At 46.7% G+C, this 17,322-nt stretch overlaps 1 protein-coding gene across 5 annotated transcripts in view; it reads left to right on the top strand.

Annotated features, from left to right (window-relative positions):
- EVC (EvC ciliary complex subunit 1) overlaps positions 1-17,322 on the top strand; it is a 101,238-nt gene that overhangs the window by 61,933 nt on the left and 21,983 nt on the right. For 3 of the 5 annotated variants that reach the window (XM_033213715.1, XM_033213714.1, XM_033213716.1), the window contains exon 12: positions 10,770-10,982. The exons of 1 other annotated variant lie outside the window; for it this stretch is intronic. In XM_033213715.1, the coding sequence (XP_033069606.1) occupies positions 10,770-10,982 (213 nt within the window). Of the gene's footprint in view, positions 1-4,364; positions 4,678-10,769; positions 10,983-17,322 lie in introns of those variants that run through there. One more of the 5 variants, XM_033213718.1, reaches the window with a different exon arrangement.

The raw sequence follows: 17,322 nt of genomic DNA, 5'->3' as shown, positions 1-17,322 counted from the left end.
GAGGCCGAGGCGGGTGGATAACACCTGAGGTCAGGAGTTCAAGACCAGCCTGGCCAACATGGCAAAAGCCCGTCTCTACTAAAAATACGAAAACTAGCCAGGCATGCTGGCGGGTGCCTGTAGTCCCAGCTACTCAAGAGGCTGAGGCAGGAGAATTGCTTGAACTTGGGAGGCAGAGGTTGCAGTGAGATGAGATCGCGCCATTGTACTCCAGCCTGGGCAACAGAGCAAGACTTCATCTCAAAAAAAGAAAGAAAGAAAAAAATATATATATATCAATGAATCAGCTAAACTATTGTCATTCTGAAGATGTTATATTAGGTATTAGTTATTATAGTTATACTATATGATATATTAGTATAGCCACCGTAACTAACGACCACAAACTCAGTGGCTTAAAGCGACACAAAGTTACGTTACAGTTCTGGAGGTCAGAAGTCTGATGTAGATCTCACTGGGCTAAAATGAAGGTGTCAGCCGTGCTGATTCGTCCTGGAGGCCCCAGGGTAGAAACGGTTTGCTTGACTTTTCCAGTTTCTAGAGGCCACCCATATTCCTTGGCTCAGGGCCCTTTCTTCCATCATCAGGGCCAGCTATGGCGCCACTCCTGCCTCTGCTTCCTCCATCACGTCTTCTCTGACTGTGACCCTCCCGCCTCCCTCATTCACTTATAAGAACCCTGTGATGATATTGGAGCCAACTGGGTCATCCAGGGTCATCTCTCCGTCTCAGGATCCTTAACTCAATCCCACCTGTGAAGTTTCTTTACCGTGTGAAGTTCCATGCTCAAAAGTTCCAGGGATTGGGAGGTGGACATCTTGAGGGAGACATTCTGTGTACCACAGAGAAAAATGGTACGTTTCCAAAGAGTGAAAGAAATTTGTTTCTTGAAGACCATGAAAACGCTGATTTTCTGGGCAAGTAACACTGGAAGCAGATCTTGAGAGGAAATGATAGACGCCTGAGCACCACAGACCTCCCTGTTGCTGGGAAGCAGGTGTCCATGGGCGCTGCAGACTCAAGGCAGTTTCCATGGTCCTTATGAGGCTTAAAGGGTTAATACACCATGACCAAGGATGCAGAGACTGAGAAAAAATAGGCTGGGTGATGCGTATCTACCTTTACAGTAACAGGCTAAGGAAATGTGGCTTTTAATTTTGTTTTATTTTATTTTATTATTATTATTATTATTTTGAGACGGAGTCTCTGTCGCCCAGGCTGGAGTGCAGTGACGCAATCTGTGCTCACTCACTGCAAGCTCTGCCTCCCGGGTTCACGCCATTCTCCTGCCTCAGCCTCCTGAGTAGCTGGAACTACAGGCGCCCGACACCACTCCCGGCTAATTTTTTGTATTTTTAGTAGAGACAGGGTTTCACCGTGTTAGCCAGGATGGTGTCGATCTCCTGACTTCGTGATCTGCCCGCCTCGGCCTTCCAAAGTTCTGGGATTACAGGAGTGAGCCACTGTGCCTGGCTGCGGTTTTTGATTATAATTTAGTAAAACTACTGGGTTAAATGTGTTGTGTTTTCTTTGCAGAAGTACAACGCAGAGTGCCCTGGTGTCACATGTACCCCTCTTTCCTTTTGGTAATTTTCACAAACCATCTTACCTCCCTGCAAAGGGTGCAGAGGGGGGAAGAGTCATTCAAGAAGCAGACAGACCAGGTTATGGGCCCATTTCAGCTGCATACCTGCTGTGTGGCCTAGTCCCTATCACTTAACCTCTCTGATCCAGGAATTCTTGGCTACCTTCCTTTTAAGTTCTTAACCATATGAAAGAGCCAGTGAACACCCCAAAATGACTCCTGTTGCTCTCAAGAAGAAGTCCAACATCCTTAATCTGGCCCAGGATGACTGTGACCACTTAGCTTGATCCGTGAGGCCCATCCAGCCTGTTCACAAGATGCCCCCAACCTGACCCACAAGGCCTTCCTGACCTGACCCATGACACTTCCACCCAAGCTGGCCCACAGGATCCACCTGTCCAGCCTGGCCCATGAGGTCCACACAACCTGGCCCACTCATCACCCTTCCTAAAGTTCTGTCCCTTGCTCCCTGACTTCCAGCTGACCTCAGCTGTCTCTTAGTTCCCCCAAGAATACCCTTGTCCCTCCCACCCCAGTGCCTGAAACTGTCTTCCTCCCTTCCCTGGGCTTTGCCTGGCCAGCTCATTCTTGCTCTTTGAGTCTCAGCCGAAATGTTACTTCTTTAGGGGAGCCCTTCTCTGACCTCTCCTTAGACCTGTCTAATGGGACTTCCATCCTTCTGGTCATCACATGTGTCACAGCCTGTGGGAAGCATATGTGCAATATCTGACCCCCGCTGGGCTGTGAACTCCCTCGGGTCTGGGTCCACACCTGCCTCGGTCACCGCAGTGTCCCTGGCACAGGGCCTTGCCTGCAGTAGGTGCCAGGAGACATTTGCAAAATGAACGTATGCATGCTGTGAGGATGACAGACATATTTATCCCAGAGCTTTCACTTTTAGGACCCCCCCCCCATCTCCTGCTGTCCAGGTAACTATGATCACAGTCATGCTGTGTAACAAGACACCTGGAAACTCAAGGGCTGAAAACAACAGTGATTTGCACTCATTGTCTGCAGCTCCGGAATTTGGCTGATCTACGCCGGGCTTGATTAACTTGACTCAGTCTTGCTCCAAGTCTCTCCCATCTTCCCCCTAAGACCTGTGGACTAGCCTGGGCATGTTCTTCTCATAGCAATAGCTGAGGTCTAGCCTCCAAAGCAGCACACTTCCACCTCATTCTCTCGGCCAAAGCAAGTCACATGCCTGAACTCAGTGTAGCAGTCAGGGAAGTGCTCCCCACTCACTTTGAGAAGTCCCTGCAAAGTTATGTGGCAAGGGGCGTGGGTGCCGGGAGAGAGAGTGGCAGGCGGTGCACCGAGCTGCCCAGGTGTTTCGTGGGATCCCCCATAGTCCCTGCAAGTTTATAGTGCAGGTATCCTCCCCTCCTTTTTTTAAGGGAGTTGGCCCATGGTCACACTGCTGGTGGATGGCCCAGTCCTGCAGATGCCGGAGCTCCTACCCCTTGTTCAACCCACTGCCCATTTTTAAGAGATCCAAGCTCACCTGTGCTCTCCGGGACCCACTTGTCAGGGGAACCTGAGCACACTTGAAGTCATTAAATGTGCATCTTCAAAACAATCAGGCTGGGGTCCCTGGGGAACATTCTTGGTTCCTATGATGAGGAACAAAAGACTCCCAGGGGCTGGGCCATGTCCAGGGAATCCTGGAAAGATCCATTCCGTGGACTCTGAACCTTCCTCAGTGCATCTTCAGCCCTGGCCACATCCTTGCCTTGCTTGAACCCCACCATGGTCCAGTCTGCCGGGTCTCCACTTGGCAGTGTGGCATTCGGGTCCCTCGTGTGGTGCTGGCCCCTCACTAGTCCTGTGCCTCCCCAACACCCTATTCTTAAGTCCCATTGGGCCATCTGCCCATTTCTGGCCTTGTACTTCCCCTCCCTTCCCTCCCTCCCATCTTTCCCCTCCTCCTGCTTGCCTTGCAAACACCTGAAACAAAAACTCCCTTTGCTCAGAGGGACTTATTCTCACCTATTTCCCCCCAAATGCTTTGTTCCTAGAATGACAATAGCAGTGGGTAACACTTCTTGAGAACCACACACTAACTTCTCCAACTTGAATGATACTAGCTAGCATCTATTAAGTGCTTGCTGTGTGCTCTGAGCCAGCCAATCCCCATAAATCCTTTCTCATCCTCATCATCAGCCCTCAAAGTGGGTATTTTCAGCCCCCTTTGACAGATAAGAAGACTGAGCCTTGAGTAGGTTCCAGAAGCTTTGAAAAGCTCTGGAGTATGGGTACCTTCCTTGCCCCAAGTCCCTGCTCTGTGAGAAACCTGGGGAGGGCAGCTAGTGGTCTGGATGAGGCTGCAGAGGGGACACCTGAGTGAAGGAGCAAGTTCAGAGTGAGCCGTTTGTCTTTGCCTGGACTGTGTGTGCTTCTGTTTGAGGGGAAGGGGACATCCTCCTAAGCTTAGGGGGTGAGACTCAGGGCCAGCTTCCATCCCCCACTCGAGTTCCCCTCTGTCCTGACCCCTTTACACATACTGGGAAAGCGATAATGCAAATTAATTCTGGTTCTATTTCAAGCACAGAATAAATCAGTATCTCCCAAGTGACACGTGCCAGCTTTAGTGGGAAGCGATGTGTTTTATGACCTGTCAGACCATGTGACAAAGAATGCAGACTTGAGTCTTTCCAGGGAGCAGACAGGATCCAGCATATTTTTTATTAGAAGGAGCCTAAGCTAATGGACTGTGTTGCTTTTACAAAGCTAACCCTTCTCTAATTTACAAATCCCACATATTTTTGTGATTTGACAGTTGTGAACAATAAAGAAAAAGGTTTGTCCCAACCACTGCTGTAGAATAAGAGAGTCCAAGAATGAGAATCAACTTAAAAATCTGTCTCCTGGAAGAAAATTGGGATTCTCAGAGGCTGGAAAATGATGTCCATCATCCCCATTCATTGAAACTGTTTTTATTGTGAAATATAACACATATGAATAAATAAAGCATAATCTTACAAATCAGCAAATGATTATTGTTAAACATTTACGAAACCATGTGGAGCAGGAAAGAGAATGTAGCTGGGACCCCAGAACACCCCCATGCCTCCTCCCCATCCTAACACCCTCCCCGCTCCCAGGAGCCATCATCCAGCTGATAACAGAAATCAGATCCCTGGTTTGATTTACAGTTGTAAATCTCAGAGCACATCCCTGGACATTGTTGTGCAGCTTTGGCAGTTTTTGAACTTTATGTAAATGGAATCGTGCAGCATGTGCTTTGTCCCATTGGTCTTTCACTCAACTTTATATTTGAGAGATCCATCCATGTGGTTGTATGTGGCAGCAGTTCATTCTTCCTCATTGCTGTGGAGTGTTCTGTTGTGTAAATACAATGCCATCCATTTACCCATCCTACTAGTAATGGGCTTTGGAGTCTTCTTGTGTTAGCCTATTACACATTGGCTGATACGAATTTTCTTGTAGAAGCTGTGTGCACATATTTCTTTTGGATATACCAAAGAGTGGAATTATTGGATTAAAGAGTATGTGTAGCTTCAATTTTTATCCCATATAGTTACTGATTAAGATTTTGAATTTATAGGTCGATTAGAGGAGAATTAATGTCTTTGCAATATCAAGTCTTCCAATCCGGAAACATGGATTGATACATTTATTTAGGTCATATTTAATTTAGTTTTTCTTAATATTGCTTTGTGGTTCCTACCATTAGGTATAATGTGTAATATAGCTGGTTTTTTTCTTTAATCATGTTAAGGAAGTTTCTTTCCGTTCCTCATGCATAGAAATTAAATTTTGTAAAATACTTTTATCTTCCTCTACTGAGGTAATCAGTGTAATATTTTTCTCCTTTATTCTGTTAATTTGGCAAATTTCATTGATTTGGTAATGTTATTAAGTACATACAAATTTATAACTTTTTCATTTTTCTGGTGAATTAAACCTTTTGGCATTAGGAAATGACCCCTTTGTGTCTAGTCATGTTTTGTTTTATTTTTCTTTTTTCTTTTTTCTTTTTTATTTTTTTGAGACGGAGTCTCACTCTGTCGCCGGGGCTGGAGTGCAGTGGCCGGATCTCAGCTCACTGCAAGCTCCGCCTCCCGGGTTCACGCCATTCTCCTGCCTCAGCCTCCGGAGTAGCTGGGACTACAGGCGCCCACCACCTCGCCCGGCTAGTTTTTTGGTATTTTTTAGTAGAGACGGGGTTTCACAGTGTTAGCCAGGATGGTCTCGATCTCCTGACCTCGTGATCCGCCCGTCTCGGCCTCCCAAAGTGCTGGGATTACAGGCTTGAGCCACCGCGCCTGGCCTGTTTTATTTTTCTTAAAGACTATTTTATCTGCTATTCATGTAGCAAAAAGTGACCCTGTGTTTACTAGGTGCTGGCTATTCATTTATTCATTCATTCACTCATTCATTCTTTAAAAAACATTTACCTAAGTAGCATCAAGGTCATGGGCACTGGACCCCTTGTGCAACTTATTTAACTTCTCTTTTACATGTAAACAGGAAGCCTTGGTTTCCTTGTCTGTAAATTTCTTCCATCAGTTTGGGAAATTTCGTTATCTCTTCAAATACTGCTTCTACCCAGACTTCCCCTCCAACCCTTCAGAGACTCCAGTTTGACATGTTGGACCTTCCCATTGTATCTTCTATGTCATTATCTTTTCCTCCATATTTTCCATCCTTTAGTTTCCCCTTGCTTTGTTCTGCTAGTTTCTTCTGATCTATTTTCCAGGGTGCTAATTCTCTCTTCAACTGTGCCTAAACTGCTATTAAACCTGTACATTGAGTTCTTAATATTGGACAATATTTTTCAATTCTAGAACTGCTAGTTGGCTCTTTTTAAACAAAGTAGTGTCACTCTTTATAATTTCCAGCTCCTTGCTTAAATGTTTAAGAGTGGCTTTTAACTTCATGAGCATAGTAACCATTGATACTTTAAAGACCATGTCTTGTAATTACATGCTGACTTGTAATTACTCTCTGAAATACCTGTGGGTTTGTTTCTGATGCCCATTGTTTGTGTAGGTCTTTGATTATGTTATCTTATATCCTCATGTGTCTGTTTATATTTTGTGTACTATGTTTAAAATTTGCACATTTATTTGTAGAAATAGTTTCAGGTATACAATGATATTGTCAGATATCGCACCTCTAGTGGTCCAGCGTCACCTTAATTCAAAGTCAGGGCTTAAAATATCCTGGGCAATCTAAATAACTTGATTCCAGGTTACAGTCTGCATACCCAGTCTAGGCTGGTTCTCTTCCATTTCACTAATATTTCTCCAGTGTGCCTTTTTGGGTCCCAACCCTAAGTGTGGAATGGTTTACCAGGCCCCTACCCATAATGAATGATGAACTCAAACTTCTGTCTCCTGACAGCTTCAGGCTGTCAAAAGACCTGCTCAGCTGTTCAGTCATCTCCTCTGAATCCACCAACACTCCCCAGGTAAGAGCAGCCCAAAGGCTGAGTATTCCCCTCCAGCTGTGTCTTCTCAGCCCTTGGCCCATGTACTCATCACAATCTTGTTAGCTCTTTGCAACTTTTATGAAGATTTAATAATAATAATTATTTTTTTTTTTTTGAGGCGGAGTCTCGCTCTGTCTTCTGGACTGGAGTGCAGTGGCGTGATCTCAGCTCACTGCAAGCTCCGCCTTCCGGGTTTACGCCATTCTCCTGCCTCAGCCTCCCGAGTAGCTGGGACTACAGGCGCCCGCCACCTCGCCCGGCTAGTTTTTTGTATTTTTAGTAGAGACGGGGTTTCACCGTGTTAGCCAGGATGGTCTCGATCTCCTGACCTCGTGATCTGCCCGTCTCGGCCTCCCAAAGTGCTGGGATTACAGGCTTGAGCCACCGCGCCCGGCCTAATAATTATTTTGTTCACCTATCTTTTTCATTCACTCCCAGTGAAAGGATGGATCCAGGTTATCTGGTTAGCCATATCAGAAATCTAATCTCTGAATCTTTTAAAAGAATGTGGGTTCCATATGCCCTTGTCATGATCACTTTATTCTGACCAAAGTCAGGGTTGGCCATGAGCTTAAGAGTATGGCATTCATTAGGCTGATTTAACATTGATTTGAATGAAATTTAACTTATATTCATTGAGCACAGCAAGTATGACCTAGGGACATACACAATACTAAGTGCATGTGTGAGAATATGTTTATTTTCCTTTCAAAAAACCAATTATCCATGTAGCACACTGGCTAAGGGTATGAGTCCAAGAGTCCAAGGGCCAGGACCTACCATCTATAAACTGTGTTCCAGTTACTCATCTGCTCTGTGCTTCAGTTTCCTCGTTTATAAAATGATGATAATTATAATAGAATGCCTTGATTGAACTGTTGTATGGCTTGAGTGATATTATACAAAAACAGTGTTCTTGACTCAAATTAGTAATTCTTAACAATTGTATTTATTATCACCTGTCATTTTCTGGGGACTCTGCTAGGCCCTGCAAATGAAAAGGTAGTAAGAAGAAAACTCTGTGGTCTTGTCCATGAGAAGGACAGTCATACAGCCAGTGCCTGCAAAGGGTAGTGAGTGCTGGAGGGGCAGCAGCAAAGGAGGGGCACCTCTTCTGGGGTCCGTAAGACCACCAGGTTCAGTGGTTCACTAGGACAGCTCACAGACTCAGCCTATAGTTGTACCTATGGCTAGGACTTACTGCAGTGAAAGGATTCCAAGCAAAATCAGCAAAGGGAAAAGCTACAAGGGGTAAAATCCAGAGGAAACCAGTCACAAGTTTCCAGAATCCTCTCCCCATGGAGTCACACGGGATGCACTTAATTCACATGAGTTGCGGTAGCGTGTGTGAAATGTTGTCTTCCAGGGAAGCCATCCTGAGCTTAGAGTCCAGGGATTCTGTTGGAATCAGTCATACGGGCACACCTCTTTCCTGTCATGTATCAAGATTCCAGACTCCAGGAAGGAAAGCAGATGTTCAGCTAAGCCACGTTGTACCTAATGAGACCTTGTGGTCAGGGGGCGTTGCCAGAAAAGGAGACCTTGAATTGAGTTTTGGAACATGCGAAGAGAGTTCCTGGGTAGAGGGGGATGTGGGTGCTCTAGTTGTGTTGGGGCATGGCGTATTCAGGGACTGCCGGCATGTGCTTGGTTGGGGAGGATATGACATGTGGGTGCACACTAGTGACAAAACCGCCATATCGGGGAGCTGTGGTCTTGGGGGATGACAGATAAACTGTGGCTTAGATACCCTGGTGGGCTAACCAAACAGCTGGTGGGAGCTCAGGGTCAGAAATGCCCATGTTAGTGGCCCAGGGAAGGTTCCAGAGAAGGGATTATTTTGGAGGAATTTTTCAGGGTGAAGAGTCCATTCTAGGTGTGAAAGTAATTGGAGATGGGGCAAAAGGAGTGGCTTTAAAAAGCTTCTGGGCCGGGCGTGGTGGCCCACACCTGTAATCCCAGCACTTTGGGAGGTCAAGGCAGGCAGATCACTTGAGCTCAGGAGTTCGAGAGTAGCCTGAGCAACATGGCAAAACCTCATCTCCACAAAAAATTATAAAAAATTAGCCAGGCATAGTGGCATATACTCCTATAGTCCTAGCCATTTGGGAGGCTGAGGTGAGAGGATCACCTGAGCCCAGGAAGTCGAGAGCGTGATCACACCCCTGAACTCCAGCCTGGGCGACAAAGGAAGATCCTGTCTCAAAACAAAACAAAAGAAAAAGCGTCTGCAAAATGAAACATGCAATGAGATGCCATTTATGGGGTGAATGAACACACACACCAAAAGCCACCTTTATGAACATGATATGCAGGGAAAGTATAGACGTGTAAACTGGAGAGAGGGTCACTGCGTTCATGGGGATGGCTGTCTGAGACTGAGAGGGTGGGGAAAAGAATTGCAGGGAGCCATAAAGAATTCCAGCTTAACCTGTAAGCTTCCATGTTTTTTGTTTGTTTGTTTGTTGAGATGGAGTCTCTGTCACCCAAATTGGAGTGCAGTGACACAATCTCAGCTCACTGCAACCTCCGCCTCCCAGGTTCAAGTGATTCTTCTGCCTCAGCCTCCCAAGTAGCTGGGATTACAGACCTGCACCACCATGCCCGGCTAATTTTTATATTTTTTAGTAGAGACAGGATTTCACTGTGTTGGCCAGGCTGGTCTTCAACTCCCAACCTCAGATGATCTGCCTGCCTCAGCCTCCCAAAGTGTTGGGATTACAGGTGTGAGCCACCACGCCCAGCTACCTGTAAGGTTCCATGTTTTAAATGAAAAAAAAAAAACAGATGTGAGTGGTGGATTCACAGGTGTTTAATATTATTATTATGGTGTGGGTTTGTTTTTCATAGTTTTTAGAAAGATGTCGGGGTGGGGGAGGTGGGATGAAGGCAACAGAATGATGAGACAAGAAGCAGGACAACTGGGGCCATCTCTGAGCTGCCCGGAAGCCCTGCTGGGTGATCCTGAGTGTGAGGGGAACAGAGATCTTCCACATTACTTGAGCCAGGAGGACTCATGATAAGACGTGAAGTTTATGAAAATAACTCACTTAAGCATGGAGGGTGGAGGGGGAGACAGACTAGTGGGGATTGTGAAAATAATCTAGACAGTGACCCAGGGGAGGCCCAAATGATGGTTTTGAGGAGATGCCAGAGATGAAGAGCTCACTGGGGGAGGAGAGCAGGTGTGAAGCTTGGCGAGGAGAGCAGGTGTGAAGCTTGGCGAGGAGAGCAGGTGTGAAGCTTGGCGAGGAGAACAGTTGTGAAGCTTGGCTGAGTGGAGCTTGAGAGTGGGTGCATCTCAAGGCTATGCGTGTGTGTGTGTAAGAGTGTGTCACTGTGCAAGTATATATGAGTGTATGTGTGTATTTGTGCACTTGTCTATGCATGGATGTATGTAGGAGTGTGTGCAGGGCTCAAATGTGTGAAAGCATGCATGTGTTCGTGTGTGTGTGTGCATGTGCATGTGTGTATATGTGCCTGTGTCTGCATGCATATGTGTATGAGTACATGTGCATGTGTCTGTGTGTACAAGTGTGTGTGCATGTGGGGGAGTGGACTTGTATATGTGTCTATGCACGCTTGCGTATGTGTGACTTGAGAGTTCCTGTCTGTAGGTCTCCCTGTGTCTTGTGGGAGGCTTGTGGAGGAGAGGCAGAGAGCAGCTCAGACCCCACACAGGGTCCTGCCATGACCTGTAACCCCATCTGTGGTTCTCGGCTTCAGGAGCTGTACTGCAGCACCATGGACACTTTCCAGAAGTTCGTGGACGCCCTGTTCCTTCAGACGCTCCCTGGCATGACTGGCCTCCCCCCAGAAGAATGTGACTACTTGAGGCAGGAAGTCCAGGAGAATGCTGCCTGGCAGCTGGGGAAGTCAGATCGCTTCCGGAGGCAGCAGTGGAAACTCTTCCAGGAGCTCCAAGAGCAAGACCAGCAGGTGCGGGCATTTGGGACCCCAGGGGCTGGGGTCTGCATTTTAGAAACACGTGAAGAGGCGGGGCGCGGTGGCTCAAGCCTGTAATCCCAGCACTTTGGGAGGCCGAGATGGGCGGATCACGAGGTCAGGAGATCGAGACCATCCTGGCTAATACGGTGAAACCCCGTCTCTACTAAAATATACAAAAAACTAGCCGGGTGAGGTGGCGGGCGCCTGTAGTCCCAGCTACTCGGGAGGCTGAGGCAGGAGAATGGCATAAACCTGGGGGGCGGAGCTTGCAGTGAGCTGAGATCCGGCCACTGCACTCCAGCCTGGGCAACAGAGCGAGACTCTGTCTCAAAAAAAAAAAAAAAAAAGAAACACGTGAAGAAGCGTGAGAGAGCTTACATCCTGAACACCCACTAGTGCCTATTGTAGGTGCTCTACGGAGATGACTCTTGCCTCCCTTTCACAATGGCCCACCACGGGGACGGGATGAGAGAGCAGAGCCATCATCTCCCTCAGCAGGAAGTCGGAGATCATACCTTAAGTTAATCGATCAAGAAGAGCAGCAAAGCTTGTTCTTTAGAACGAGAGAAATAAATAACCAAATGGCAGTTAGGAAAGCGGTTCACAGGGAGTGGGCTCGGTGGCGGTGGGGCAGTGGCACACACGGGACTCCTGTTTTTCAGTGAGAGTCTGATTATGAAGATCATGGATTTATGCTGAGACAGAATCATTACTCCCAAAGATATCTACGCTGTGTTCCCTTACATGGCAAAAAGCAGGTGTGGTTGAGTGAAGGATTTTGAGGTAGGGGTGCTGGTAAGCCCAGCATAATTGCAAGGGTTCTTACAGGAGACAGGCAGAAGGGTGGGAGTCAGAGAAGGAGGGTTGATGTCCTAAGCAGAGATCAGAATGTTGTGACTGTAAGCCTAGGAACTCTGGCTGTTTCTAGAAGCTGGAAAGGTCAAGGAGCACATTCTCCCCTACAGCCTCCAAAAAAGAGCGCAGCCCTGCTGACACCTTGATTTTAACCCATTAAGACCCATTTCAGCCTCCTAGGCTCAAAACTGTAAGGTAATAGATTTGTGTTGTTTTCAGCCACAGCTTGTAGCAATGTGGGACAGCAGCAATGGGAAACTAATAATGCAGATTGATTTTTTTTTTTTTTTTGGAGATGGAGTCTTGCTCTGTCACCCAGACTGGAGTGCAATGGTGCGATCTCAGCTCACTGCAACCTCCGCCTCCCAGATTCAAGCGCTTCTCCTGCCTCAGCCTCCCGAGTAGCTAGGATAACAGGCATGTGCCACCACACCTGGCTCATTTTTGTGTTTTCAGTAAGATGGGGTTTCACCATGGGGGCCAGGGTGGTCCCAAACTCCTGAACTCAAGTGATCTGCCTGCTTCAGTCTCCAAAAGTGCTGGGATTACAGGCGTGAGCCACTGCGCCCGGCCTGCACTGATTTTATCTTTAAAAAATTAAAAACTGTTAAATGAAAGAAGGCATTTCCAAATTCAGCATCTACCAAGACAGCCCACAAGTCCTTTCTCCCTTGCCTTCGGCCCCATAGCGACTGTGAAACTAACATCCTCTGTATTCCTATCCCTTGCAACTAGCCATGGCTGAGTGACACTGCTCTGGCCTTTGAAACAAGGTAAAGCGCTTCTGTTTCCTGATACCAAAGCTGGTTTTGCTTGGAGCAGCCCCCTTCTTCAGTGTCCCATTCTTCCTTCCTAGAACGCACGGGAGGCCTGGAGGTGTATCAGTCTTTCTCTGCCCTAGAGGCAGCCTATGTGAGCCTAGTGGGCTCCAGCGGTTGGAACAGTCTCAGACAGCCCCGAGCACCTGGTGGTGCTGTTAAGCCACTGCTGTAGACCTGAGCCGCCAGCCCCTACATGTTTATGGTCAGAAACAAGCCCTGTTTCTTTAAGTTGGGTTTGTAATTAGTTACAAAAGATCAGTTTGACTGATGCATCCGTCTAAAAGACATTTCCTAAAACAATTCCTTGGGGCAATAGAAAGTACAAAGTAGATAGAGGAAAGCATTGTGCAAACGCATGACCAGTCACAGCTGTGGGGACAGGCACAGGGCCTAGTTGCCTGCCCGAATGAATTCTTAGACCTCCTTCTAGTTCATTCAGTCCTCTGTCAGTAGCATCTGGTTGCCCTGTCATAGGTGACTTGTCTGTCTCCTGCATTTGGCTGAGTTCCTTGAGGATGGCAACCCTGATTTTCATCTTTACACTGCCTATTCAAAGCCCGGTGGCTGCAATATGGCAAATGTTCAGGAAAACTTGTTGCATTTCCAGCAACAATAATGCAGCTTTGGAAATGATGACAGTGTCGCCTTTGCCCTGTATTCTTCTAAGGGATCTAAATGAAGCTGAATTCATCCAATTAATTCCAAATCCTGGGGTGCAGACCAATTCATTTACAGTCTCTGGGGAGGGAGCAGGATCTGAGCCTCGGTGTCTTAGAAACCAAGTAAGCCTAATGGGCCTCTGAAGTGGACCCACTAAATGAATGTAGGGGCCTTTTAGAGACCATTGTGGTTTTGCAGCCAGGCCTGTAACCTCAGAAGCCTAAGACATGGGTTTGAGCCAGAGCAGGCACGTTAACGGGCTGTGTGACTTTAGCCAGTGAGCTGACCTCTTGCAACTCTGTGATTTTACACAGCTTGCTAAAAATACGTCAGAACTCCAGCTTCTGTGTGAAAACTAAGGGTCACAATATCCAAATGATTGCATGGAGATAATGCAAGTTAAGACGTTTTGTACAGTATCTATTGACTCATTTAAAAGACTTTTTGCACAGTATCTATTGACTCATTTAATGGCATTGACAGTGAAGGAATCCAGAATTTCATTTCTGACAAAACACCTATGATTCATCTAAAACTCTCTGGTTATGAGTCTTAAGTTAATTTAGGCAAATAGTAGACTATGCACAGCTCTGTTTGTAATGTTTTATTTGTTTACTTTGTGAGCATATGATTGTGAATTTTTCTTGGCATATGGGGAAGGTTTCCGGCTGAGTTTTGCATGCAGGAAGCAAGCAGGAGAGTTAATTACCTCATCAACTGATTACATAAGTATGACCCAAGACTGTTTTCTCAAGGTCTCTATGTCATAGTTAACTTACTGATTACTTAATTGCCTTAAATTAACACATGATAGCTGGGCATGGTGGCTCACGCCTGTAATCCCAGCACTTTGGGAGGCCGAGGCGGGCGGATCATGAAGTCAGGAGATCGAGACCATCCTGGCTAACACAGTGAAACCCCGTCTCTACTAAAAACACAAAAATTAACCAAGCATGGTGGCTGTAGTCCCAGCTACTTGGGAGGCTGAGGCAGGAGAATGGTATGAACCCAGGAGGCGGAGCTTGCAGTGAGCCGAGATGGTGCCACTGCACTCCAGCCTGGGCGACAGAGTGGGACTCTGTCTCAAAATAAATAAAATAAAATAATTAATTAATTAACACATGATAATTAGAGATCTACCTGCCATATTTCCTCATTGATGAAAAAAAGGAGAAATGAGCTCTCTGTGGTTCAGATAAATATTAGTCATGAGAAGAACAGCACCAATGAAGCTATTCATGGAAAATCAAAAACATCAACTGCAAATTGCCTTTCCCACATTGTTTTCTATCCAAAAAGACAGTTGATTGTTTCATATCCCATTGCTCAGGGAAGTAGTTAAAAATTATGGAATTTGTGAATTACACTGTTGGAACAGGTTGTAGAATGGTGTTTCTCAAAATTTAATCTGCTCTAATGCAGATGTCTGGGCTTCTCCCAGTCCCCTTGCGGTAGGCGGCTATAATGGCCCCCCAAGGAGACCCACATCCTAATCCCTAAAACCCATGAATATGTCTGGTTACGAGGCAAAAAGGACTTTGCAAATGTGATTAAGCAAAGGATCGTGAGATGGGGATATTCTCCCTGTGATCTGGCTGGGCCCCATGTCATCACAAGGGTCCTTATAAGTGAAAAAGGAGCATCAGTGCCAGCGTGAGGCAGTGAGGAAGACTGCAGCCGTTGCTGGACTTGAAGATGGAGGAAGGGGCTGTGAGCCTGGGAATGCAGGTGCCCTCTAGGAACTGGAAAAGGCAAGAAAATGGATTCTGCCCCAGATCCTTGGGGAGGAGTGCAGACCTGCTGACCCTCATTTCAGGCTTCTGATCTCCAGAAGTGTAAGGTAATAAGTATTGTTTTAAGCCACCAAATTTGTAATAATTTGTCATAGCAGCCACAGGAAACTAACACACCAGTGGATAGGAGTGGGGCAGGGAATGTGGCAGTTGGTACACTCCTTAGCATAAACAGTAAAGAACACCAGTGCTAGAGGCAGTCTGTCTGAGTTTGAATCCTGGCTCCCCACCTCACTCTCCTCTCCCTCTCTCGCCGCACCCCACTCCAGGTGGTTTTCATCATTTCATCACCAAGTCTGCTCTCCTCTGTGCGGAGCTTTCAGGCCTCCTCTTACTGGACTCAGTGGTGCTGTTTGGCCAAGCTGGTCTCTTCCCTCCTCCTTGAAACACCCATTTGACTCTCTTGCTCCTCCTCCCAGCTCACTTCTTTCTCTTTGTTAGTCTCCTTTGCTGGTCCCTTCCCAGCTCCTTAATTTCTGAACACTGGAGAGCCCTGGGGTGCAGTATCCAATCCTCTTCTTTATCTACATGCACTGTCTCAGTGATCCCATCCAGTCACACACCATCTGTATTAGTTTTCTAATGCTGTGTAACAAGTAACCCCCAAACTAGAAGCTTAAAACAACTCGCACTTACTGTCTCACAATTTCTGTGGGTCAGGGGTCCAGGCACAATTTAACTGGGCCCTTTGTTCAGGGCCTCTCACAAGGCAACATCCAATCCCTGGGCTGGGGCTGGAGTCTCATCTGAAGGCTTGACTGGAGAAGAGTCACTTCCATGCTCACTCACATGGCTCTTGTCAGGTTTCAGTTCCTCAGGGGTCATTGGACTGAGAGCCAACAGCTTCCAAATTTATACCCTCAGCTCAGGATTGTTCCTGAACTCAGATCTACGTGAAGTCTCCATTTAGATGATTGATAGATCTGAGAAATTCGTGTGTCAAAAAGAGCTGTTGCTCTTCCTGCCAACCTGCCTTACCCAAAGCCTTCCTCCGTTTTTCTACTAAATTGGAGCAAAAACCTTGGGGTCATCCTTGACTCCTCTTTCTTTCACACCCTACATTGGTTAACAAGAAATCCCATTGGTTTTGCCTGCAGTCTAATCCTGAATGTGACCACTATTCAGCACCTCCCCTCTTAGCACCCTAGTCAAAACCACTCTGGTCTGGGTTACTGCAATAGCTGACCAGCTGCTCTACCTCCATTCTCAACCCCCAAAGTGATACTTTTATCACAAGCTTGTCCAACCCACAGGCTGCATGCATCCCAGGATGGCTTTGAATGCGCCCAACAGAAATTCGTAAACTTTCCTAAAACATCATGAGATTTTTTTGCATTTGTTTTAGCTCATGAGCTTTCATTCATGTTAGTGCATTCTATGTGTGGCCCAGGTCAGTACTTCTTCCAGTGTGGCCCAGGGAAGTCAAAAGATTGGACACACCTGTTTTAAGACATCCTATATGCCACTAATTTTTAGGATACACATTTAAAAATATTTTAACACCCCTGAAATCAAGATACATTTTAATTTAATTGGCAGTGACTTTTCTCTGTTAGTGATACCGGAAATAATTGGGCATCTTACAGTCGTCAGCACAATAGATTTGATAGGGAACACTAAGTCACATCATGTTGCTTCTCTGCAGAACCCCCACAGCATAAAAGCCACAGACCTCACCACACTCTGCAAAGCCCACCATGTCAGGCCCTGGCTGTCCTCTGACTGCACCGGCATGCTCCCCGCAGCCCCACTGGTTCCTTGCACTCCTCTGGCTCCTGCCGGAGCCAAGCTCCTGCCTCACCCCACCCTGCTATGGGTCTTTGCTCCATGTCACCTTCACAGCGAGGCCTACCCTGACCATGCTGTTTAAAACTGCAATGCCCCCCTCACCCCCAGCACTCCAGTATTACCCTCAGGAGTTGATTTTAGAGCCCACCCCACCTAAAAACCCTCCCTGTTTCCAGGAGGACACTACCAAATTTTCAGCACATACTAGGCATCAATCAATAGCTCTTTCCCTTTCTCCCCATAATACATGAGAGTTTGAAAAAAAAGAGTAAAACTTACCCGAGGCCACAAAGTGACCTGGTAGCAATGACCAGCACTCTAGCCCGAGGAAGCACCTCTTCTGAACGTCCGCATTTACAAACCTGCATTTGATAATGCTGAAGAGGTTTGTGTGACAACTGCAGGCACCATCTG

This window comes from Trachypithecus francoisi, unplaced genomic scaffold (assembly GCF_009764315.1).
Source record: "Trachypithecus francoisi isolate TF-2019V2 unplaced genomic scaffold, Tfra_2.0 Lachesis_group1, whole genome shotgun sequence".
Classification (NCBI taxonomy): domain Eukaryota; kingdom Metazoa; phylum Chordata; class Mammalia; order Primates; family Cercopithecidae; genus Trachypithecus; species Trachypithecus francoisi.
Note: the sequence above shows the minus strand (reverse complement) of the source record. Positions and strands in the feature narration are given on the sequence as shown.